At 39.6% G+C, this 25,543-nt stretch overlaps 1 protein-coding gene across 8 annotated transcripts in view; it reads left to right on the top strand.

Annotated features, from left to right (window-relative positions):
• The window catches only part of CEP112 (centrosomal protein 112), a 160,454-nt gene that overhangs the window by 68,626 nt on the left and 66,285 nt on the right, over positions 1–25,543 (top strand). For all 8 annotated transcript variants that reach the window (XR_004755094.1, XM_035342199.1, XM_035342202.1 and 5 more), the window contains exon 20: positions 3,103–3,285. Coding sequence is in view for 7 of the 8 variants with exons in the window: in XM_035342199.1 (XP_035198090.1) it covers positions 3,103–3,285 (183 nt within the window). In the remaining variant the exon portion in view is untranslated. The remainder of the gene's footprint in view (positions 1–3,102; positions 3,286–25,543) is intronic.

Below are 25,543 nucleotides of genomic sequence, written 5' to 3' on the forward strand. Positions count from 1 at the left end.
TGTATTACAAGTATTTGGTTTCTGAAGATATACAATCAGCAGGCTATTTACTGTCAAACTTTGTTGTGCAGATGTACAAGGTGAACTGGTGCTAACAGCAGCAGGGTTTCACTTTAGGTCTTTCTTTGATGGGTTCTTGTTTTAACAGGTTCTTCTAGAGTACCTCCACTCATAGGTGCAGTTACGTCTGCCTGGGTTGGAAGCCCATCTTTGGGGAGCTGAGGTTGTCAGTGTCCTGTGCAGGATGGTCATGATCTGCATTGCTTGATTTGTTCGGCAATTTGTGTGTGCGTGTTTATGCTAGCGAATAGCAGAAGATGATCACATTTCTCAGATAGGTTTGTTTTAGCATATTCTTAATACTTTTGTCATCTTTTGTCCTTCTCTGCAAGGTAAAGGCATACTGCAAACTTCAGTTAAAAGCAGAGATTTTAAATGGTGTGCAGAAAGATCTCAACATGATAACAGTTTTTAAAGGAGGTGGTTTGTTTTATCGTTCACAGAGGTGTGGTCTACCGCAGAGCCAGAATCCATACTGATTTATGAAGACTTAACATAGTTTTCATGCAGCTTTCTGTGATGAAGTCAGGTTTGTTGCTGCAAAACAGAATGGTGTTTTTCCTTTTGATGGCATATGTTCGTTTTTTCTTTTCCTTTAAACAACAGCAACAACACAACTCAATACAATAATGAGAGAGGGAGGGGTACAAGAGGAACTGTAGAGCTTGGCAGCAGTTCTTAGGAGAACAGAAGGTTCAGTGAATGTTCACCAACCTAGTCAAATGCCTACTCAGTCATTTCACGTTATTTGTACAGGAAAGCTCATGTTGTTGCTTATGGATGTGTGGTGATTGTTAATATTTGCTTGGGAAGATGGGTTTTGTAGGCATTTGAACTTGAGGGAAGAAAATGTTGTCACCTCCATCCTTCCTCTCTAGCTGTTCTCTGCAAGAAGTCTCTAAAAAGCCAAGCAAAAACATCATGGGGAATGGTATACTCTAAATGGTGAGGGGTTTTCGTCACTGAACTTAGCTTTTAGAAAACACCTCACTTCACACTGCCACCGTTTCTGCTTCCATGTCAGACCGTGAGGACTCCCCTCCTGCACACGGAAGCACTGTTTCCTTTTACTCTTCCCCCTTTTAAATTTGAAAACTTTGCATCTGCAATATAATGTTTTATGTGAAGAGATTTTTAAAGACAACTAATTACCTTAGTTGGGTAAATGTGTGATGCACACATGTCCTGTAGCTGGTGGAAGAAGCAGGATCTGTCCCTTGCCTCCTTCCAGAATGTTCTCTGCCTGTTACCATTTCTTTTCTTCAGCTAAAAACAAGAAAATTGAAATAACTGAAGTTCCTCACAACAAACTTGCTCACCCCAGACCTTACATGGCCCAAGAATCAGAAAATGCGGTAATTAAGAAATCAAAAAAAAAGCTTGGATAGAAAGACCTTTCTTGTCAGCATGATCTCTTTTTAATCAGATCTAATGTATGACAGACTTTTTTTCCAGAAATCAGACAAAGGTTTTATAATTATTTTAGGGAGTAAGAATACTTCCATTTAGACATGCCAAGGACACTGAAGTATCTGAAAAGAAACCACTTTTGTACGCAAACCTTGGGCAAAAACCTGAGGTAAAGAGCTCTGCGTAACGATCCTAGGCCTGGCGCGGATAACGTGTCCCTCCTGGGGGTAACTTCAGACATGTGTTAATGAGCCCCTCGGTGTTATTAAATAATGTAGATGTGCTAAACCATAGAATATTGCGTTTGTTCTCCTCATGTTGTTTTTGGAAGGACCCTCCCGGCCGCGTAGCGCAAATCACATATTTTACTTTCAAATTTGGGATATTCCGATCAGTAGTTGGAGAGAATAAGTTGCTTTTCACTATGCTTCAAATTTTAAGCTGAAAGCCATGAAAACAGCTAATTTTGGGGCCAAGGCCTGCTCCCGGAATTGCCTGCTGCAGCTTTAAGATCAGGTGCCGGGCGCTGTGGCGCACAAACCGCCCGACGTTGAGCCGGCTCCTCCCGACGGCTTTTTTTTGAAGCCGGATTCTCACGCTGCAAATACCCCACCATGTTCTCGATAAGGGCGTTTTTTCTTTTATTTTCTTTTTTCTCTCTCTTTTTTTTTTTCTCTCTTCTCCTTCCCCTCCCCGAAATCCACCAAAACTGAAGAAAAATCCAAGTGACTGTTCTTAGCAGCTGTGTGGCCCGGAGTTCAGTGGGGAAGCGGCTTCCTGCCGTCCCTATTCATCACCTGCTTCAAAGGCCGCCTGGCTGCTCCAGTGTGCAGGCCAGGTAGGGTGCCATTGTGCGAGGCGGGGAGGATTAGTATCAAAGCTGCGGCAACCAGGCCCTTGGTCTCGGGCTGCCATTCAGTCTAGCGGGGAGAGGCTAGGGCTGGCCAAGGTCACAGCATCCAGTGTGGTGCGGACTGGGAAAGGATCCTGAGAATAGAGCGCTGCTTATGAAACCGTGGTGCAAGCTTGCAGCACAGCAGGTGCCCTTCTGGAACACATACATCTGTTTATGTTGGGGTAGCGTAGCTGACAACGGGATAATAGAGCTTTGTTTTTTTTATAATTTTCTTGAAAAAAATAAAAAAAGACAACTGTATATACCACGGTGTTGAATATCGAAGGAAGAGCTTTCGCTCTGGAAAACCATCAAGAAATCCTTAAAAGATTTAATTGCTGGGGTGGGGGGGTTGCGTGTGTATACTTGAGCAAAGGGGAGAGCAGGCTGGCTATTAACCATTTAGGATCCTCAGCCCTGCGGATGAGCAGCAGCCGGGTACGGGGGGACCGTTCACAGAATGCGACAATGCAATTTTTTTTTTTCTTTAAACGCTCCGACATTTGTACCAACAAATTGGTTAAGGATGCGCTGGATTTGCTCGGTTGTCGCCATTGTTGGAATTGTCTGGAGGAATTCTGTCACGCTAACGGTGGCTTTTTAAAAGGTGAGGTAATAGTGACGTAAAAATAAAATTGCCAACTTGATGAAATTAAGGGGAAAATTAAGCTGTAGACGAGTTGTCATGACGACAAGGATGTTCTATTGATGAACTGTACTCCTCACTGTCCAATCAGATAGTGGAGCTGAAGCTGGAGCATGAACAGGAGAAGACGCACCTATTCCAGCAGCACAACGCAGAGAAGGACTGCCTGGTCCGAGACCATGAACGGGAAATCGAGAAACTGGAAAAAGAGCTTCGCGCTGCCATGGCAGAGCATGAGAGTAAAACTCAAGAATGCAGGAAACGAGATGGACAGGTAATGATCAATAATGTTTCAAAGGCGTACGCTTATTAGAAAATGCTAATAATTAGTCTTTCCTGTTTGCCAGCATTGTTGGTGATGCACGCTGTGTGATCATTTGCGAAACTGGCACATAAACGTGATTTTGTTTTTTCTTTTCTTCTTTTTTTTTTCCCGCTTCCCCCCTCCCTTTACACTACTGAATAGGGCTTTAACTGCAAAAACCACAGGTAGCCAGATTAAAAATCCCATGGTGCGCTATAACTCGGCCTATTTATAATCTTGTCTCATTTTCTTTCATGATGGATTTGTTTAAGAAAAAAGGTATCTGTTCTTCTCCCCCCCCTCAGCCCTCACAGTCACCCCTCCTTTTCTCCTTCCTGGGCAAATCCATATGAATTATGTCTGCTTCACTCGTATGCTTTTTTGTTTGTTTGTTTCAAATCTCTGCAGGTAACTCACAAATGGCTTTATTTCATTTTGTCCATGTCTTTTTGTTTCAGTTTTGTATTCTAGATTTGCTTTGTTTGTTTGCTATGTGTGTCAGATATTTGATAAGATGATGTGGATTTTGGATTGCTTACCATCACGTTTATTTTCCTACACACACGCACCCCTCCCATCCTCCATCTCTGTGGTCACTGTTGGAAGCCATTTGGCAGAATAACCCCCAGCTGGGGTAGCATTTGACTCTTCAAACTTCTGGATGAAATGTGCACTGTCAGCATGGAAAATGATCTTTATTAGTTTTCAGTTCAAAAAAAAAATCTTACTGCATTTTTCAATATATTTTGTAAGGATGGCATGGTGTATTTTCTTAAGAGCCTATATTAAAAAGGCCTACAATGGCAACATTTAAAAAAAATTAAGGTGATTTCATAGTTTAAAGAGTATTCAGAAAATAATCTTTACTAATCAGCATTAGAATTGCTTATCATGCAAGGATTATTTTATAACAAAACTGGACATTTTTGGTAAGGCATCTTTAACGACATGTTTTCCGCGCACCACTGCCTTCCCTATGAGATGTACGACTCTGGCATTGAGGCATTTTCACTTTACTTTCCTGTAGACTAGTAGGCTGTTATTTTACTGAAAACTATAAAGTAGCTAAGTGAAATAGAATATTTAATTTTTTTAATGATTTTTTGGGGGTTACCCTTGGACAACTCAGACTATCGAAATCTGCCTTAAGTAAGTCTGCTGGAAAACAAGACGCTTCCTGGGGGAGGATGGGGGATGTATTACGGAGCCAAGACTTATTTCTCCATTTCCACCATTATGGTTTTCCAAGGAAAATGACAGATCATTTTGTGGTAACGCTTGGGAAGAAGATACTCAGGTAGCTTCTGAAAAAATTAAACCATGCCCTTTATTCTTCGCTTTATTGTAAGAACGACTTAAACGGTTAAAGGGACTGCTTTTTTATCTTTGGATTTTTTTTTTCTTTGGCCTAAGATAGATTAATCTTAACTATATAGCTATTTGCGGGTGCCTTTGCAAAGTTGTACCATCCTCTCACCTACTTGCCTGATGTGTTTGCATACAAACAAAGGCAGAGCTGTATCTCTCAGGTTAAAAAACAGTTTGAGTTCTGTCTACACGCCAGTGTTCATTACAGTTGTTGCTCTATATAACACTGAACACAAACGTAAAGAGGCTATCTTAAGCACATTCGGAGAATCTGGGAGGCGTCTTGTAAGTATATCTCTATTTAGTTCTGTTGTGGGTTGTTTCTGGTAAAGATGGGAACCCAAAGTTTGGTTGTGCTTTCTGTTTGCAATGGGATATACGATGCTACTACAGGTGCCGTGTAAAGACCTGGAAATAATGGGAGCTATTATGAAAATCTAAACAGTCTCAATAGCAAAAAACTTTGGCCTTTTTACAGGGCTTTTCTTTGCAGTTTGAATATCCCCGTACAGTCATTTGAGCGTTGCTGCCATGAGAATGACATGTAAATCGGGGAAGAAAAATGCAATTGCCTTTGACTAGAAGAGCTGTTGTTTATTTAAATTCAAGTAAGAATCTATCTGCTTTCAAGGACGCATCGTTTTTCTGTTTTGAAAAATAAAGAGTTCCTAGTTGATTCGTCTGGTCTTTGTGTTAGAATTCACTTTTGTCTTTGCAGTGAGCTTAATAGACAATACTGGTGACTGTTACAGAATTATGGCAGGTATTTTTAATTAAAAAAAAAAAAAAAGCTTTGCATGTGTTTATCAAAATGTATGTTTGGGGCATCTAGTGGCCAATGTCCTTGATGAAACATTTGTCAGTCTCTTAACAAAGATATCACAGTGATTTAATGAGCGTGTATAGACAAGGCTTTATTTAAAAAAAATATATATATTACTATTGAACCACGTTTGACAGCAGTAATTTTAGGAATTCTTTATATTACAGTGACGGTGCTTTGAGAAAGGAGAGGAGGCCATTTTGCTTCGCTAAATGAAAAGTAGCTTTGCTGTGTATTTCAAAATATTTAAATAATAATTAGTGGTAATCACACCTGAGTATCTTGGTTTGAAGGACCTATCTGTTCAATGGTAGGTGAATGACGTGGAAGCACCATTAAAGGTATTCACTGTTGTCCTTTTATAAATGCTTTTCCATATGAGAATATGGAAATGTTTGAGAAACGCATTTTGACTGAGTACTGCAGAACAATTTCTTATCCTGTTCCTGAAAAGATCCATTTTTTATTTCATATCCAAAGTCTTTGCTTTCACATAGGTCTTCAGCTACTCTAAAAGACAGTATACGAAAACATTAAATATCATTAAAATATGAATACATTTATTAATGCTTTACTTGAAACCACAGCATAAAGATTAAGATTACAGTGCTTAGCCAGATATTAAAATATAAAACAATGTTACTGCTTCTTTGAAATACAATTGATGTCCACAAAAGGAACTTGATCTAAGTAGATCGCCTATTGCATTCCTAATGAATTTCTGAATAACGGTTGCATTCCACTTTAGCTCTTGGTTTTATCTATTTCTAGGGGGCTTACTTTGATTTTTTTTTTCACCTGGGGTTGTAATGCTTGGGGAGGAGTAAATTGACATGTAGGTCAATAAAGTCAAAGCAGTACAAAGGCTTTTATACCATGCTGTGTTCTTGTAGTCATTTAAGTCCTATATGTTTCCTATGAACTGCTGTAATATTGTCATTGCTTAAATAATAGTTAATAACACAGGAATTTTGTTTTAAAAAATGAGTAGTTTTAAATCGCTACCTGTATTTAATTTAGATTTTTGGATATTATCAGGATTTTCTTTAGAAATATTTTAAAGCTATAGTTTGATCATTCGTTCTCCACCTCTAAATAATGTTAGTGCATTCGTCATTTCACAAACTGGGAAACTCCTTGGATGATAGATCTTCCTTTTGTTTTAATCAAAAGAACCTTGCTAGTGAATCAGAGGCTTTCTGAAGCAAGACTTCTGATTACAGAGAATGGTATTTTATTTTTTTTTCCCATGAAATAAGATAGCAAGGTTAGCAAATTTTAACAGCTGATGCCAAACAGGCTGTGGTAGCTGTGCCAGTTGCGCCCTTAGACTTTCCCTTTATCCTGTGACTGTCATTCTCTCCCCAGCATCTGACACGTGCCCTGAACCAGCTCAAAGATTTTTCATGTTCCAGCTGCTGTACAGAGCTGGATCATTTTCATGCTTGTTCTCAAGCCGTTGACCTTTGGGCAAGAAGAAGAATAAAACTACCCCTGTAACTTCAAATACAGAGCTTTGCACTAAAGCAAGAGGGGGAAAAAAAGTTCCTTAAGGAAACTGAATCATTTCTTCAGGTACTGTTGCACGGTAATTGGCAAGTCCACTATTTTCATCCATTCATAATTGGGTCAAGAGTAACTTGAGCACTGAGGCACGCTTTGTCAGTTTTTGTCCCTGGTGTCACAGTCTTTAATTTTAACATAACTGTTTATTATCTCAAAAACTTGGCTGCTATAAGAGAATGTCATTGGTGTTTGGGGTGTCGTAGGGCTCTTCGTAATCCGTTACCAGCTGGGAGAAAAAACATCAAGCGCTTCTAAAGATGTGCAAATACACACACTGAAAATGGAAGTTCTTATATTAAAAAAAAAAAAAAAGGGCTGAAGGTGGTGAGGAGAGTTAACAAGGTATTTTCCCATGGCTAAAATGTTTCTTTTTTCTCTCTTGCATTTTCACATCATGTTATCCTCTTTGCCTTCACCATCACGCGATTTTTTACCTTCTTGCAAATCTGCAGCTCCTTCCCCAGGGCCTGCAGCATAGGCCATCCTTTCACTTTTTCTCTGGATGATCTTTGAGAACTTGCTTTTTGCTCTTGCAGCCAGTGATCTTTCCACAACTGTTGCTTTGTGCCTTCCTTTGACTGAATTAATTCTGAGCTGTTTGAGCCCATAGAGACATAGATAGTGTGTGTGTATATGCTGACTAGATACCTACACGCATGTATGTTTGCCTGATGGAGGGCTTTATCAACTATTGGTAAGAGAAAATACAGAAGGAAATAATAGAAATGCTATATAATTGTTTAGTAATAACTAAATACCCCAACACCTGCACAGTTTCTTTTTGCACATAAACCCTGCTGTAGCAGGAACTTTTCGTTGCTATACTCACTCGAAAGGAATCCGGGAGCATTTGTTTCACAACTGGAGACTTTCTTAAACTTTGATCTGAAAGAACCTGCTGTTAACGTGCAGATAAATCACTGATCAACTCCGTTGCACTTCAGGTAGTTGTTCTAATGTCCCCAAACACTGGTTTCCACAGAGATGCTCTTCCAGTATCAGTGGAAGCAGTTTACTTGATTGTGCCTGGAGGGAACAGATAAATGTAGCCTGTGAAACATTCAGATGTTGTTGGTGCTACTGAAGTCACTTCTGTATACAATTTTAAGTAAATAAATTCTATGACTCATATTTTCTTTGACTTTTTTCTTTTCACAATAGAAGATGTCTTTGGCATGAGAAGAAATGCTCTGTTTGCTTTGCAAGCTTTCTCTGCAAACAATCTAAATCGTGGAGTTGCAATCTAAATATTTGTTTGTTATATTTTACTTGGAGAATAGCTTTTGGGCTGACAGTCAGACTTCTGTAGACAGACAGCAGTTCCCTTTTAGCCTTTCTTAAACAAAGGCTTTTAGCTTTATTGCAGCGTGTTTAATTTACCACTAATCAAAGCAGAATAATGACGGAGGTAAAAATATTTAAAGCACCAAATATTTATTACAGCGCTTGCGTGATTTCTCTAGGTTGTTATTCCTGGTAGGTTGGGTCGGGGTGGGGCTGGATCCACTGATGAGGAATATCTACTAAAATCAGGGATCTTTGACCTCGTGGGCTCTGTAGAGCCATTCAAACCGAGCTCCGAACTGAGGAGCTGAGAGTTGAGTACTGATGGCCCAACCCCTCAGTATCCCAGGGAAGTAATTTGGGCTGCAGGATAGACAATCATTGAGATTAGAGGAAAAAATGAGCCTCTACTCTAAAAAAAAACAGAAGCATGCAGAGTTGAGGCTCATGAATCCCTCCATCAAGCCTCCCCATCAAGAGAAGGCTCTTAGCCTCCTGCACATCTTCCCCTTCTCTTCTCATCTGAATCCGCCATGCCACAGTTGTTGTGCATCGAGCTCTCTGCTCCTGGTCCCCACTTGTAAGCTGCTGCTTGTTTTTGAGCTGCCTTTCAAAAGCCTACCGAACAGGCTCTAAACATCTGCCACTTCCTCGCTTAATGGAACCATCAAAGCCTTCTCGTGCTGCACTGGGTGATCATCTCTGATCTCTTCCACATTTTTGCTTGACTCTCACTTTTTACGATACGACTGGAATTAGATAGTGAGGAATTCAGTGCAGGAGGTGTGATTTTACTCACTCCTCTATCCTTTTATATTTCAGGCTGTTCAGCATTTGAAATTGTTGTTAAAGCTGATTTTGGAACCATATGTAATGGTGTATAAATTGTCGTTTGCTGATTAAAAATTCTAAGTTAGCTTAGGATGGAGCTGACATTTTGTGTGGCTACAGCCTGTGTAAAAGAGAAAGCAGTTGCCATAGAAACTAGCTCATCACGTAGTATGAACTCTGATTCTGAGATGGAGCTCTCAGCAAAATGGACTTTGTTTATATGATATGAAATTGAATATATGTGGTAGTTATTACACTGTAATCAACATTTATATATTGGTTTTGGTTTTAATTTTAACTATTGCTAGCTGAAAAGATGGAGTATACAATTTCACTGGAGAAGGGGCAGGGTTGATATCATGTGGCAGTACTTTTATTTTACGCCAGTACACCCTGTTTAGGAAACTGTAATTATTTCCTACAGAAGAGCTAATACAGAATAATTTATCTTAAAATAAATAAATAAGATCAGTCTTTGCTCATCAGCTGGTTAAAGGATCTTCATGTATGACAGTTTCTAACTCGCACTAGGCGTGGCTTTGCACTCAAGGTTTGGGTGTGATGGTTGCAATGAATGATCAATAGACTATAAGCCTTACACAGTGTGAAGCAAATTTTGAAACTATCTTATAGAAAGTAATATTAAAGTAATAACTAATCAAATATTTTCCCTTATATCCAATTTGAATTTCCATTGTTACTACTTGGATCTGTAAGATCTTGGATCTGTAGTGTCTCTTCCTTTCACTGCCATCTTCAAGAAGTTTACCTCTGTCTTTTGTGCAATTTCCCTCTAACTTCTGTATTCAGCTGTATGTAAATTCCTGCTTTTAGTATTCTGCTGTCCAGGCTGAACGAACCCAGAGTGCTGAGCGCCCTGAAGAGGTCTGTTCCTCCAGCTCGCAGGGTTTGAGGTCCCTGGGGATGGCAGCCCTGCTCTGCAACATGCTGACTGCTTCCCCCCAAGAGATGCTGCCTGCAGCGTTGCTTGAGGTTCTTTGTAGCCATCATCCAGGTCAGTGATGGGGATGCTGAGCTGTGTCAGCCCCAGCTTTGACCTTTGAGAAATGCTGCTTGCAGCTGGTTGCCTCCACTCCTGTCCTTCGAACCCAGTGGTCCAGTGGGATCTCCTCTTGTGGTATAGTCCACCCATCTGCTCTCTCTTCAGTGTGACTATGCAGGTGATATAAAAGGCTGAGCCAGAAGCCTTACCAAAGTCAAGATAAAAGACGTTGGCAGTTCTCTCCTTACCACAGAGTCAGTTGTTTGATTGTAGAAGGTGGTTAGTTTGGTCAAGCATGATTTGCTCTTGGTGTATCTGTGTTGACTGTTCCCAGTGACCTTTTTATTCCTCATATGTCTGGAAAGGAATTTCATGGGGTTTTGCTCCGTACTTCTTGCAGGTATGGAGGATAGGATGTCCTCTGTGTGACTACCAACTAAGGTGCTTGGTATTGCAAATTAAGTAGTTAAATTTTTTTGTGGAGTGTGTTTTTTCTCTTGAATGTTATTCTGGAAAAAGCCTAGCCAAAATCAGTTTAGTCTCTCTTCCTTAGGTCAGCAGATGCTAATTCCATTCACTCACTGTCACCATAAATCAAATTTTGAACAGTAGTTTAGCTGTTAAATGATTTATCTGATAGGAGAGATTTTATGATCCATTTGGTTACTCAATTCAAAGGTATTATAAATACCAAATTGAAGACTGAAAGACCAGAAGAGAAATTATGACAATCCGTAGTATGGAATGTTAACACCACTTGTTTTGGCAGAATTACTGGTCTTAAAACAATAGGATCCATATGGATGCTAATTTTCCCAATTTTGAGCAATAAATACAGCCTCTTTATGGTTTAAGTAATGATATTACTCAATACCACTGCAGGGTCCAGTTGACTGCTTCATGATGAGGTAACAAACAGCAATTTTGGAGATCTGATTATTTGTATTTTTCTTTTATGTGGTTTGTGATGGGGGAAGGAGAAATCACAAAGCCAGTGAAAAGCCTTGCCCTCTCCTGTAGCTGACATACTTTGGCTGAAGATATGTCAGCTGAGAAATATGAGACCATCCATAAAGCTCCACACGCTCCCACATTAAAGTATTACAGAGAAACCTTCAAGTGGAAAACCAGTAACAAATTGCAGCTGAAGTGCTTATGGCAAACTGCGCTGTCCTGGGCGCCCTACCACGGATCCACTCGTTCCTCTGCGTGCTGCTTTAGTAAGGAAGAAAGTGGGAGACGTCTCCTTCCTCTGGTTCACAGACAGGAGCTTTGTGGTGGTGCGGGGGGAAAACCGTGGATCTGAAGAGGATGTTGCTGGCACAGACACCAGGCTGAGTGCTTTGCTGTTACTCAGCTTCACAGCTGTTGCAAGCCCTGTGTCTGTAGCAACTTCTGTCTCAATTTCTGCCTCAGATGTTAGGAATTTGCCAACCCGTCTGCTGGAGGGTCAGCCCCTCTGTAACCCACCTCATCCCGGGACCCAGCTCGGGGACACCACTGCCTTCCTCTCCTCTTCTGAGCGGGCCTTCTGCTCAGGCCTGTTGTTTGAGCCTAGGGCAGGACCAGCTGTCTCTCGCTCTGCATTTCCCAGCCTGGTTTGTTGTCTGCCATTTGGTGATGCTGTTTTCCCTCACTGCCAGGTAAGGGCAGGGATTTTAGCTTCTGCGTTTGGGCAGGTTCCAGGTAGAGAGAGCTCCACATCTCCCCAGCTGTTGGCATTGAATGTGTGCTAGGCGTGTACATTTAAGTTTACAGAACTGCATATGCTTTTCTGCCTTTTTTTAATAAGAAACAAATTAGAAAGAAACTACATTATTATAAAATAAAGTGAGTGTTTTCATATGAAGCCAGACAGCAGAGCTGTTCTTTGGTCCAGCCACCTTTGAAGACATGATTGTCATCTTACTTTAATAAATGCCATTCCTTTATTTGGAAAGAGTGGCACAGACTCTGACAGTGATTTAAGGTCTTTAGTGTTGATTTCATGAGAAAAAATATTTTTCACAGTATGCCTTTAAAGTAGACTTTTTTCCCCCAATTACTCTACATGTTGGCAGCAAATTAGCTTTGAGGGAATATTGTGCACATCATAGTTCTCTGATGTAGCGGGGAGTCATTTTTTGGATCTCTTAGCTCAGTCAGACCAATGACTGACACTGTTCATGTCTTCAGCTTCTGGAGATTTGAAAGACTTCCTTTTGACAGGGAAGGTGATATGGAAGAAAAAAAGCCAAAGTACAAGAAGTGATTGGCAAAGTGATGATATCATCAAATGTTCAAAGACTTTGCAAATTGAAGCTTATTAGACTGACATTTTGTCTTCTATTCAGCACTAATTGGAATCATGCCTGGCTGCATGATGTGGAAGGTGCTTAATACCTTAGTGTTTATCATGACAAAATGACAGAAATCGATGTCAACGATGCCGTAGATTTCTGTTTAATGGAGAAAACAATATATTTCAAACTGAAACTACATATCTCATTGTACTCACGTGTATGAAAGCCCTCCTGAAATGCTGCAAATAAGGGAACTTTTATCTTTGGCCCCTAAAATATTGGCTTGGTTACAAATATTTCATATTAAGTTTTTAAAGTTGCTCGTCAGAGTTAATAAAAACAACACTGATGTAGGGCATTTAAAAAAAAAAAAAAAAAAAAGAGAAAAAAAAAAGGGAAAAAAAAAAACCCTGACAGTGCTTTTACTTGAAACAGATCTGAAGATTCCAGGAAGAGTGAACTCCAGTCTTTCGTACGAGTGATACAGTTCTTCTAAAGTTGTCTCTGACAGCTTGAATTCTTTTGTAGTCTCTGCTTTCTGGTGTATTGGCATCTGTAAAATGAATTTAGAGAAGAGGAATAGAGTGGAAAGTGATTTTTGGAAAAGCAGCCACTGCAAACACACCGTACGCTGGATTATTTCAGAATAGATGCATGTTTTCCTGCTGTATCGTTGGGGATTTCCAAGTTCTAGGTGCCTGCCTCTTTGAGAGGGGTGCATGCCTGCTGTCTGGTATGGCATACGTGGCCAGCACGGTATTCTACATCTTCATCCTGTTCCCTATGAATCCGGGCCTTCAGTTAAATCTCTAGTATAATATAAAGTTAGTATTCATTCAATAGTTAATAGAAAAGACTAGCTGTTAGCTGAAGTCATTACCTTAATGTCTATAATCACATATGGATTGATCATTGCAAAGTAATATTTAAAGAAATAACAATTTAATCCAGTCTGTATGCTAGCAGGATTACTGGTCGTTATTACTGTAATCTGAGCAATCCCAAAACTAGTTCGGTGTTGACAAGCAGTAGTTTAGGGGCTGGTGGTAATTACTTGCATTGCAGGAGGCCTCTCAGGGATCTGAGTGTACGTTGGGTTAGTGAAAATACATAACAGCATCTCCTGAGCCGGTGAGCTTGCAACATAAATGTGCTTGTAGGATATTAGAGGTGGGTGCAGCAAGCAGATGGTTGAGGATGCATGAGAAACAATGAAGTTTCGGTTGTTTGACATGTTTTGAACAAGAAAGCAGAGGACAGCACATGAGCTGCTTTCCTCAAGTGTCTGTACCAATGACAGAGTAAAAACGCCTTTCCGTGATTTGTCTGTAGCATTAAAGGCATCTAAAACCTACTGGATATTTGCCACGTCTGCAGTTGCTGCTGTTATCACAGGTTTCTTATGGGACTGAATAGAAAAGTGTCTGACTTCAGGTGGGAGGGATGCAGACACATGGAGAACATTCTTTCAGTGAGAAGTTTGGGAGCCATTATAATAAGTTAAATGTTTATATAAATGCTAGTTGTTCAGTCTATATAAGCTACATTTATTAAGTCAACTGTAATCCTTCTAAACCTAAATATTATTATTGAATTCCTTGTAGGAAAAGCAAACTTAAAGAGTAATTTGTTATTGCAACGTTTGATCTGTTGGACACCAATGTTGGGGATGAAGGGGTGAGAATGGAACAGGCCAAACTGCCAATGTGCTGTTGGTAATCTTACAGAAAAAATGCTAGTTTTCCTGCTAAAGCCAGTCAGGTGGGTGGGAGCGTGTCTTTGTGTGTGCATATGTGTGTATATGTATTATTGCCCTCTAATGGATAGAACCTGAATGTCTTGGCTGTGCTTGCTGACATGGGTTTCTGTAGCAAAATATTATTTTCAGTTTGATATTTCCCATTTTTGAAGAATCTTGTAATGTTTATTCATGAGAGATTTTGGTACATCTTCTGTAGGTAAAGTTCCTTTAGTTTGTGAAATTAATTTGAAATTCATCATGAAGTCTCCCAGCTTAGAGAAGTGCCTTTGTTCATCCAAAGTTATAACTGCTTTAAATTTGCCACCTTTTTTTTTTGCCACAGTGCTAAAGTAATAACTAAATATGAAAAGAAAGGATGAGGTCTGTGTTCAACTTCTGCATCAATAGCCACAGGAGTGGGGATGGACAGGGCACGCTTCCCCTTTGTTGTTACGTCCAGAGCATGCCCATCTCACAGCCTTCGCTCCCGAGGTGTGGGTGGATGAGGCTGAGCACTGGGTGTCACCTCGGGTGACACCCTGCCTGTGGTGGGTGTTCCCTGTGGCCAATTCCACCTGATCATGCTGGTTGCTTGCTCGTGTACTTCATTTTCCAGGAAAAGTGGCAGAAGTGCATACCATAACCTTGCAGATCGAAGGTTCAAATCTTGATGAGATTCGTGATAAAGACAAGTATCGTACTGATGCACAGCAGATTGGGGTTTGTGTCCTTTTGTAAGGTAAAACTACCTTTGAAGTTACGAGAAGGAAGGCTGCAGGTTAGGTGGAAACTGGGTTTCCAATTATTTGTACCAAAACTTGTCTACTTCTCCATGCTCTTTATAGTGGGGTCCTACCACTTGTATTTGTTCCTGGCAGGACTCTGTTTTCATCCAATAAATATCTTTGGGAGAATTAAATTTCTGAGCAGCAGTGAGGATCCAACAGTTACCTTCCGCCCCTGTTCATGACAGTAGTGGTAGGCAGCATGGTGATTGCAAGAGGTTCCTGATGGGTATGGATTGTTACAAGTACAGCTGTCGTACTCACAAAATGCTTTAACTGTCCTGGTACAACAACAACTGATTTCACAAAGCTCTGCTAAGGTTCCTCCCGTTCCTCTGAACGTTAGGTTTTAGTGGAGTCCATCATACTTCTATTACTTTATGATCTAATTAATAAACTGAATCTAGGTTGGAACAACAGAAAGAATAGTACATTAATCAAATTCCTTTGTAATGACTCTTTTCATGTGAATGACTTGTGCAAGGCGTGATCCAACACGAGGCATGCTGTACTGGCTTTTCCTGTACTTCCCGAGGGCCTGGGTGCTTCCCTGTGCTTGTACCTGCTCAGCTTCACACGCTGCTGTAAAAGATTGTAGTAGTGATCTGAGAGCCTGCTTCTGGGAGCAAAATAAATTATTCCTGGGGTTTGGGCTACTACAGTTTACATTCATAGTGAAAATAAGGAGAGGGGAGAAAAAAATGCACATGCCAAAATAGAGACGAAGGAGCATCTTCTCAGCCCAAGATGGGGACTTTATCTGCATTTATAAATATTGGTGGTTTTCTTCTGAACGTGATGTTTCCTAGCAATATGTGCTGTTTTTCTCTCAGAAAAGTTATTTTCCGCTTACAATACACTGGCAGCCATTGTTTGTATTGTTTAGGATCAATGGAGAAATTTTTCTAAATGTTATTTTGATTTGATTTGATGACATTGTTTGCTGGTGAATTATGAAAGCTCTGATTGTTTGGTGCACAAGGAGGGATATAATACATTGCTTGGTCACATGCTCGCTTAATGCATGCACATTGTGATGGCAGTAGTAATAGCACCATTAAAGAACAAAAGGTAGCAACACATAGTAGCTCTGTATCTGGCCAATCCCCTCAAATTACCATAAATATTTGAGCAATCTGAATAGTTTTAGACTCTGTAGTAAAGCTTTCCTGTTCTTATCTGGCACCGAAGGAATGTGGAATAAAGTATTCATTTAACCAAGTATAAAAATATGTATGCTATGCAGTTATAATCATGTGTCATTAATCAGAAAATACTGCAGAAACTCTGACAAATTAAAAACACAAGGATGTGTCTGCAAGGGCTTTTTCAGTCATTAAAAAGCTGCTTCACCTCTCAGGCAAACTATTTAATGGCAACTTCTTGCTCAGTGTACTGACATCTTCAAAGGCTCTGACATCTGTCGGCCTTTGAACTACCATTAAAAAATATTATCCCATTTCCATTCTTTTATGCCCATTTTTTTAATTATAGCCCTTCTTTCAAGTTAGGAACATGGTTGGTTTAAATGATGCTGTCCTTTCGTTTTCAGCCACCCAGCTGCGGTTTGAATAAATTGATGTAGAATCAAAGGCGGGACTTTAAAGGGAAAAGGTTTGATGGACTTGGACTCCGAACCAGATGAGGTTTTATGATGAAAAGGGTTTAATCCCAGCACAGGCATCGCTTCTATCAGTTGAGCAGTACAAAGCGATTCATATATATAGGTTCACGAGAAATGATCTATTTTTTTTTTAAACAGCACGGATCTCTTCAGGACTTGCAAATGTGGCATTAGCTAATATTCAGAGAGCTGATTTCCTTTCATCCACCAGAAGCTTATGATTATAGTACAGTTCTCGAATTGGAAATGAGAGCTGCAACACAGATTTAAAGCTATGCTGTCTGATTTGTATTCAATATACATGTCACTGCGGGACAAGCCGGTCTAGGCCGAGCTGGTTCAATAAAGGGAAAAACAGTTTCAGCATCTGAAATTCTCGGGAGGGGGGGGAAAGGTACCAATTAATTCTTACCTGCCCTACCTGAGTATTGTGTCGGGTACTTAGATTACTACTGTTTCTAAAACTGTGCAGACAAACCCTTGTGATAAAATGTCTTTGGCATCTTTTGCATCAGAGGGTGAGAGAAAAGATGTAGCATTATTCAGTAATGGCTTCTAATGCAGCCATTTATATGGAAGGCAATGTTTGTTTTTCTGTGCACGAGTTTCAAGGAGGCTTAGCAGCGACAGCTTTGCTATTGCTTTATAGCAGTAGCCTTCATTAGTGCAGTAATTGGGCTTGCATATGGAGAATTGTGAAATCTCTCAAAAATTCATCAGATGCTATTTGTAAAAAACACCATCTCGTGGTACCCAAGAAATAATCTCTCTAATAATTCCCTGTTCTTTGTGCTTCATGTTAGTTGAAATGTGGTACATAAACATAATTTATTTTCAACAGTCAGATTGTGTCCTTCACAACAGTGATGCTTTCCAGAAAAGTAAAAGCAGTAGATTGTAAAAGTCTGCAAATGATGTCCTCTTAAGGGACTGCTTCATTGTTGTACAGGAGGAGGACTGCTGCTTTTGGTCAACTGTCAGCAGCTCCCCACAGCCATTGTTCCCTGCCAGAATATTCAGTTTAGGGGTAATACATTGTTCTTTATCTCTTAATGCAATTTGGAGCTTCTTTTTTTTTTTTTTTTTTTCATTGTTTTGAGGGAAGGCAGGGGGATGGTGGAGGGAAGGGGAGTGTACTAAATATAAAGATGGTCAGTATAAATGGCCTCATTTAATGGGGTTATTTTACTGGTATTACACAGAATTTACGTATATAGTATGTATACATATTTTATATTTAAACTGTATGATAACATTTAGTGAAAGTACAGTAGGTTCAAAACAGTTGCACACACGTCTGAAGAAACTCCTGCCTCAGGATGCAGTGGCCTATTTGTCATTCCGAAATGACAGTGGCATCAACTGAATTCAAGGACAAACAGAGAAGGATGAAAAGGATAGACATCAATGTAAAGGTGCCAAAGGAAGATACTGAGCCAAAAGTACTCTTGATTTCAAGAAGAAAATGTTATGCACTCAGTCCTTATTTATTTTGTACAGATCATCCTGGGATTGATCTTGTCTTTCAGAACAGGGTAGCGGTAGCATGATGCTTCCAAAAGGTCTCTGAACACAGAGGAGCCACTGCGGAGATGACGGGGATAGTGCAGGCAGCTCTTGAGGATGAAGGTGCAGAAAGGGAGACTAGAAATGGTGCGGGCTTGTATCTGCGTGCACAAAGTACACCAAAGGTGCTGTCAGCTGATGCCTTCAACTCCAAGCTGACAGCTAAGTTGGAGTGCACACTTCCTTCCCTAGGACTTTCGTCCTCACGTGGATGTGACAAATTCAGCTATTAGGTAGAAGGATTGACACCAAAGATAGTCAGCGTATGTTTCTTCCAATGTGGAGTTCAGTTCAAAAAGGAGAAAATAAAAATCTGAGCTTGGATGTGTAATTTTGCATCTTATTTGTGTAAGCAGCTGAGATGCAGATAAGAATTTACCACAACTAGTTGATTAGAAGAAAAACTCCAATGATTACTGCATTGCAGAACCATTTTTTGAAAGCTAGAAGGTGACTATTTATTTGAAGTCTAAACCTGTAAATTACACCCTTTTTTTTAAATTTTGGAAGCTCCTGCACTTCAGGATTTCTGCCCACACATACTGCCATTCGTGAGACCCAGAATGAGGACTTCATGCTTGGTTAAAGTCTGTCACCTTCAATATAGCAGCATGGCATCAGCAGTGAGAGTTTCCTCGTGTGTGAGGTTCTTTAGCAGAGCAGCATAGTAAGTACACAACGGGCTAGTGCATTTACCTCATCTTTAGTCATCAGACAGAGAATAGCACTGTTAGGTTCCTTAGTTGATTTTGTGTAATTATGTTGGAGTTTAGAAGAATTTCTTTCACCTAGATTAACAGTCAGGCCAGGGCTTGGATGGCATCATCCACTTAGAGTCTTCCTTCAGTGCTTCAATTGCCTGTTGAGGAGATCCTGGCAGATGACTTGAGTAGGAGTTTGTGCCCAGAGTTTGCCCTTCTACAAGCACTCAGAAGTTGAAAGTGATTGTTTACTTTTTTTAATCTGTATCTTGTCTCGTTTGTATTTTCTCAAGTTTTCAAACCAATTCCATTTCCATTACAGCCACCATAAAACTTCCATGGGGGATGTATAGGGGAGCATTTCTGGAGTACTCTAAAGATGCATCTGCTTTGAGCAATAATTTAAACAAAGACATTCAAAAGAGAAATGAGTTAATGATGTTTTTCTGTTGTTTTCCTACTGTCAGTGAAGTTTTTTCATTAGTCAACAGGGCAAAGACGTTTCTCATAGCCAATATGCCCTCTGCCTACTCTGGGGACAAATTAGAAAAGATATGTTTAATTTTGCTGCTTCACAGAGATGAATGTCTGTAGAAATCCTTAAATCTGTAATGCATCACGTCTGCATTTAAATCAGGATCGCAAGTTGTTCAGGAAATGATTTTAAATTTAATACATGGAAATTTAAATGCAAAGGTTTGTTTACAAACTTTTCCTTAGAGTATTTCTCTGTCCAGTTTCTCCGATCTGAGTGATGGGTAGCTCTTCCCAGCCTGCTGCAGAGATCTTTCGCCTCCATTGATGTATTCCATTGCAGGAAAGTCCCATCCTTCCTTAAATACCAATAGCTTTTCACATTCAGCACAAGCTTTGATCCAGTGTTGTTTCTGAACTGTATACATCCGTGGCATTCTTCTGAAAGGAATAATTTCCTTTCACATCCTGAAATACAGATTTTTTTTTTTCCTCAGAAGAAAACAGGGAAGAATGAACCCGTGTTTGGTGTAATGTTCAGCAATCTTTTTGGGGGGATGGTTGTTTGTGTGAGGCAGCAAAACTGTTACAAGGTACAGGTTTTTATTTTTCAGCCACCATGTATTTTATCTATATTCTGCCCTCAAAAATATTTCTAGGGGATCACAGCATTAAGCATATCTTTATGGATACATGTTTTGCATCTTCATTATACTTAAGTGACATTAATGCAGTTATGCAGATTGCTTGGTGCTCAGCTGAGTGTCTCTGTTAAATTTCATAGTAGAAAGATGCAAGGAAATGAGTCCTCCATCTAGTCCTTTCCAGGTAGGTCTGTTAGTAGTCTTACTCGTTTTGTTTGTAGACAGAAAAGTACAAATGTCAATTTATTTTACACGAGAGAGAAAAGAAAGCTGTATGTCTTTTTTTTTTTTTTTTTTTTAAAACTCTGTAGTCTCTTTCAAAGCAAATACAGGAGACCAGATTATAAGAAAGTCAGCTGGAAGTGGTCTTCCAGGCAAGATGGCCAAGTCTTCTCTAGATCTTAAACTGGTAAATGGAAAAAATATTTGTTTTTATCTCAATTTCAACTTGGTGACTAATCCTTTCTCTCACCATTGTCCTGTATCGTTCACTTCCAGTGTCATCTCTCCCCAAGGAAGGCTTGAGGTTCTTCCATTTGTCTAAAAATCATCTTATTAGGCAGGCAGTGGCAATAACCAACCTATATGAAGTTCTGCTTTCCAGATGCTATTAACTAAATTAGAATCAAATATACTTATGTAAATTAAGAAATCAAAATAAGCTCCGTTAATTTTAAGCTCTTTGTGGAGCTGTGAAATGGATGTCTGGTTTTCTTTCTTTCTCCATTGCTCCCTCCCCCTTTTTTTAAAGCCCAATAGTTTGTAGCTTAAATCCCATTGACATTTACTGGCACTTAGGCAGCTAACTGCCTTCTTTATATGTCCACATCTATTTCAGTGCACTTCCTTTGGAAATAAAGATACAAATTAGTATTTTTGATTCTTTTTCATGATTTTTTTATTGAAAATGGAGCTAAGCGGAAGGTAACTTCTCTTTACTGTTCTTCATAAATCAACACGTTGCGTTTCAGTAAAATGCTTAAGCTGTGCTTGCTCCCTCTCGTCTACTCTTATTCTACGTTACTAAGAAATAAAACCTAGTCTGGAACGGTGCTGGACATTTCTTGGGATTGTGACAAGTGCAGGAGTCAGGGAAAGACAAAATGAAGTTGCCCATAGTTTGGAAGCGGAGTGATGTTAGCCTCCAGCAGCACCATATGGGTATGGTGGTGTTAAATCTGTGCTTAGCAGAGTACAAAATAAGCAAGGTTGATCAGAGTTTACTTCTAGCAGATTCACATATGTTGGACATTTTTCAGAGCATACACAATGTTAGAGCAGTCCAAGTAAAGAACCTTACAAAGGACTCTTGATGTTTAAAAGCACCTTAATGCTGTTAAAATTAATAGAATAAATATGTAAGTTAGCAGCTCAACACCTCACTTGGCAAGTCATGGTGGATGTTTTCAAAAGCGATGTCAGAGGTACATTTGTGGAGGTGGGAAAATCTGGGATTGTGCGGAGATGGAGTTGATATACCTTTGCATAAACCCTGTAACGTGGGGACTCAGATTTTACACAGCTGAACAGCAAACATTTTACTGTTACTATTATGGTTGCCATCTGCACTGCTTCTACGTAAGGTTGTTTTGGACACTGTACATGCATCTGTTTTATTCTAGAGAGCTGCTACTCTTTGTATGCTGGGCAGCTTAGGGACTACAGCTTTCATTTGTGTAACAATTTTCTTACGGAATACCTAAATTTGCTATTACACAGTCTGATTTAAAAACTGGGAACACTTGATTAATGAGCGTATGAATACATTTCAGTTATGGGATGAAGTTAAATATTTAAAGTAAAGATGTTTTCCGTTTAACAAGTTGTGCAATAGCACCAACTTCATGGACAGAATCTTCTTCCCTCAGGAATAAGAAAACTTATGTATGCCATTTTCTTGAATGTTTATATAGTGTTACGTGCATCTTTTTATTGAAGTTTTGGTTTTGCTGATGTTTTAGTATTTCCAGCAAGTACTAGATTAGTGATCAGAACTATGTTTAATTGTGGTAGAGTATGGTTTGAGTGTGCTTCAGTGCTAGAATCACTGTGCTTTAGTGATTCCCTCCAGAATAATTTGCTTTTTTGAAAATCGTATCAGTGGTCCTAGGAGGTAAAACCTACCTGTTGGTCATTGCACTGTTGTTCATTCTCACTTCATTTCACACCGTTTTATTTATCTGCTCCCTTAATTACCATTTTTATGGGTCTGTGTTCTTACCCAAAGGCATTTAAACTTGACAGTGTACTAGATGGTGCTGTGAAAGCTAAATAGCTGTTTATTACTTGTCCCTGTTAATTCGGGCTCTGCCACATCATTACACATGTGATAATGTCCGTGACATTTGTGGAAGTTTTCTTTACAAATCAGTACAATTCTCGCATTGCTTCCAACGTTACCTCCTGACCAAAAACTACAGCAAGAATTCTTTAAATCATTCTCCAATAGTAAAATAGTAACTGCAGAAATCTGACCACCGTTACCAGGCGTTATTATGCTCACTTTAATATCTTTTGTGTATTACCTTGGAACTTCCGTCTTGGTTCTATCTATTCCCTCATCAGTTACTACCCTAATTGAGGTTTGTTCATTTAGATTTGTTTTCCCTTGTGATTGGGATGGTTGGCTGATGTTCCTTAAAAGATATTCATTAAAAACTCTGTTCTTTGTATGTTGCAATGTGCTTTGTGGAGATCCTGTTACTTGTTACTGCTTTGATAGGATCTTTTGAACACTATCTCATATACTTCCATGTTCCCAACCTTGTTTTCTACCTATACATTTAAAGTTTCCTAATATTTACAAATCACTGGTTATATCAAGCACAAGGAAAAAATGGATAATATTGTTAATATTTTAAATTGTTATTGTATAGAAAATCTTTTTAATATACGTGATGAAAATGGAGATACGTGACATTAAAAACTTGAGTTACAGCATTTTAATGACTTGCTGATTCAAAGCTGTTTTCAAAGTATTGGTTTGGACGTGGGCTTTTTAGATTTAGATTGTAGCTTAAGCCAAAAGATTCCTATTTTTGGCATTGCTGTGTAGCTTTTGTGTTGTTGTCCTGTTACAGGGGAGCCACACGTTTATCTGCCAGCTGGCTGAACTGGCCAGATGAAATTCGTCTGGCTGGGAGAAAACCAGGCGTACTGGGCCCAGTGAGTCTGGCTCAGTGGGATGTTTGGTGGACAAAAAGAACAGAGAGCCACAGGGATCGTGCTTGGCCCTTAGAAGCTGCACTTTGTTGCCTCTTTTATCTCCTAATGGTAAAAATCATAGGGATGGTTCCCAAAAACCAGTGAGATCAAGCGTAAGACTGATTGTTGTGACTCGCTGGAACTGCAGTAGTAAGACTCGTTAATGTAAACCAATTTTGGTTTAAACACAAACCAACATCACCCATCTTTGAAGTTCTTACAGCTGTACTTTTTTCTTAGCTTAGAGCTGCAAACAAATACCATTTGTTTACTTTTTAGTAGTCTTTTATGTTAGGTGCACTGCTTTTTTGCGTGTGATGGTAGAGAAACTTGTCCTGTTTCTCAACCCTTTACAAAGCTTTTTTTGTTAATAAGGAAGTTGGAGTAGTTCAGATTCCCCGTTTCCAACAGATAATCTGTCCAAGTTGTTTTACCCTAAATATGTCACCAGTTGCTGTGCTGACTCGGATGGGGTGCTTCTCCCACCTCTTCTGGAACGTTGCACTAATCCAGGGTAAAAGAGAGTCATTGTCACCACTGACTCACTTTGTTCCTTATTTTCCTTTTAATTCTTCTTCATCATCAAAGTGAGATTTGTTTTTACTGCAGACTTCCTTTCCCTTGACTGGACTGATCTCCTTTCAAAAATAATCCACTATCCAATAACAAATGTTATGTATACCTCATCCATCTCTGTCACATCAAGCCAGCCTAAGAAGACACAAAGAAACAAATCTCCCTTTCAGAAGGGTGCAGCTGATGGTTTCTCATAGTTCACTGTTCAAACAAACGCACTAATTTTAATGTTCTTCCAGGTGAGAAAACGTTGAGCAAGTATTAGCGCACAGAGGCAGAAACTGCATAGCAGCGATTCCAGCAGGGCTCTTGCTCATGGGCTAATATTTTAGGTTATAAGCCTAGGATGAATTATTGTCAGCATCTAACCTAACTAAGTCTATGGAACTGCTCAGAGGTGTCTGGGGGTTTGTTACATGCAAGCAAAATTAAGCACTGCAAATGGAGACCTGTGCCGTTGTCTCCAGCTGAAGCCAAGTTAGCCTACCACAGGAAGTTTCTGAAACTCATTTGGAAGAGGTATCACAATCCTCTTGGAAATGCAGTAGTCTTTAAAAGTGCAATTCTCTTTCAGCTGCCTGAGTACCCTCAGCAATGAAAGGTTTCTGCAACTTCATCTGCGGGGAGCTTAGTCACTTGTTGAAGCTGCTGAAGCAACACCTAAATCATTCTAGATCTGAGCCGCAGGGAATAAGGCTGGATTTTATCTCAGCTCTGCATTTCCTTGGTTTTGTGAGTTCAAATGGTGTTGAGGGCATTTCAAAGTTATGTGTGGTGATGGGGTGGGTGTAGTTTGCTGTGTAATACATTGAGAGGAAGCCCGTGTATTCCATCACCAAGTAGAAAAGACGCAGTCATGCTCCAGCCTCTTCCTTAGAAACCAATCCAAGTAAATGCTTCAAGAGGTTGAAGCAGAAGCTCCTGAAAAACAAAAAGAATTGGACTGTAGTCGTTCATTCGGTCCATTTCTCATCCCTGGTGCATGTAACTGTAGCAGAGTTTCAGACTTAGCAACAGATTTAATTTGAACTTTTTGCCAGCTTTATATTTTCTTATGCAATTTACTTTTTAAAATTAAGAGCACATGTTTTCCTTCCAAATAACATGAAGTACATTTATTGGCATTTTAAATAGGCCAAAGTGAGTGAGCAACCTTCTTTTTTTTTCTTTCAAGTCTATTTTTTCCCTACAGGCAAATTGCTGTGGGCTTTTGACCCACCCTTTTTATGACACTATTTCAGCACAGATATTCTTAGTTAGAATTCTAAGTTATTCCTTTGAAACAGAAATAGAAATCACCATCTCAGCTAGCAGTTTCTTCATCCACAGGACTGTCATACATGCCACGTAGCAAACATGCAAGTACACCATGTACGTTCATATGAAATCTCTACCTCTCACACAGGTGAATTTACATGCTTGTATTTTTGTTCCATTTGGGATATTCTGTAAGCTAGTGTTTTCTTTCTTTCTTTTCCTTTACATCATTTTACAGAACGCTTTCTTGTTTGAGATGCGCTGCTATGGCATGGCCATCCTTCAGCGTTCTTTGTAAAAGGGATACAGATCTCTCATTTCATTTACTCAAACCTATACCACTGAAGAAAAGGCTCTAACCCTGATTCCTAAATCCAGCAAGTAGCAACAACATTTTGAACCTACTATATAGTGTGAAATCTGTTATTTCTTATGTTTAAGCCTTCCATTTAGCACAATAGTTATTTGTGTGGAGTATTGAAGTTGTGTGTGTCTCACA

Source organism: Oxyura jamaicensis, chromosome 18 (genome assembly GCF_011077185.1).
Source record: "Oxyura jamaicensis isolate SHBP4307 breed ruddy duck chromosome 18, BPBGC_Ojam_1.0, whole genome shotgun sequence".
Lineage (NCBI taxonomy): Eukaryota > Metazoa > Chordata > Aves > Anseriformes > Anatidae > Oxyura > Oxyura jamaicensis.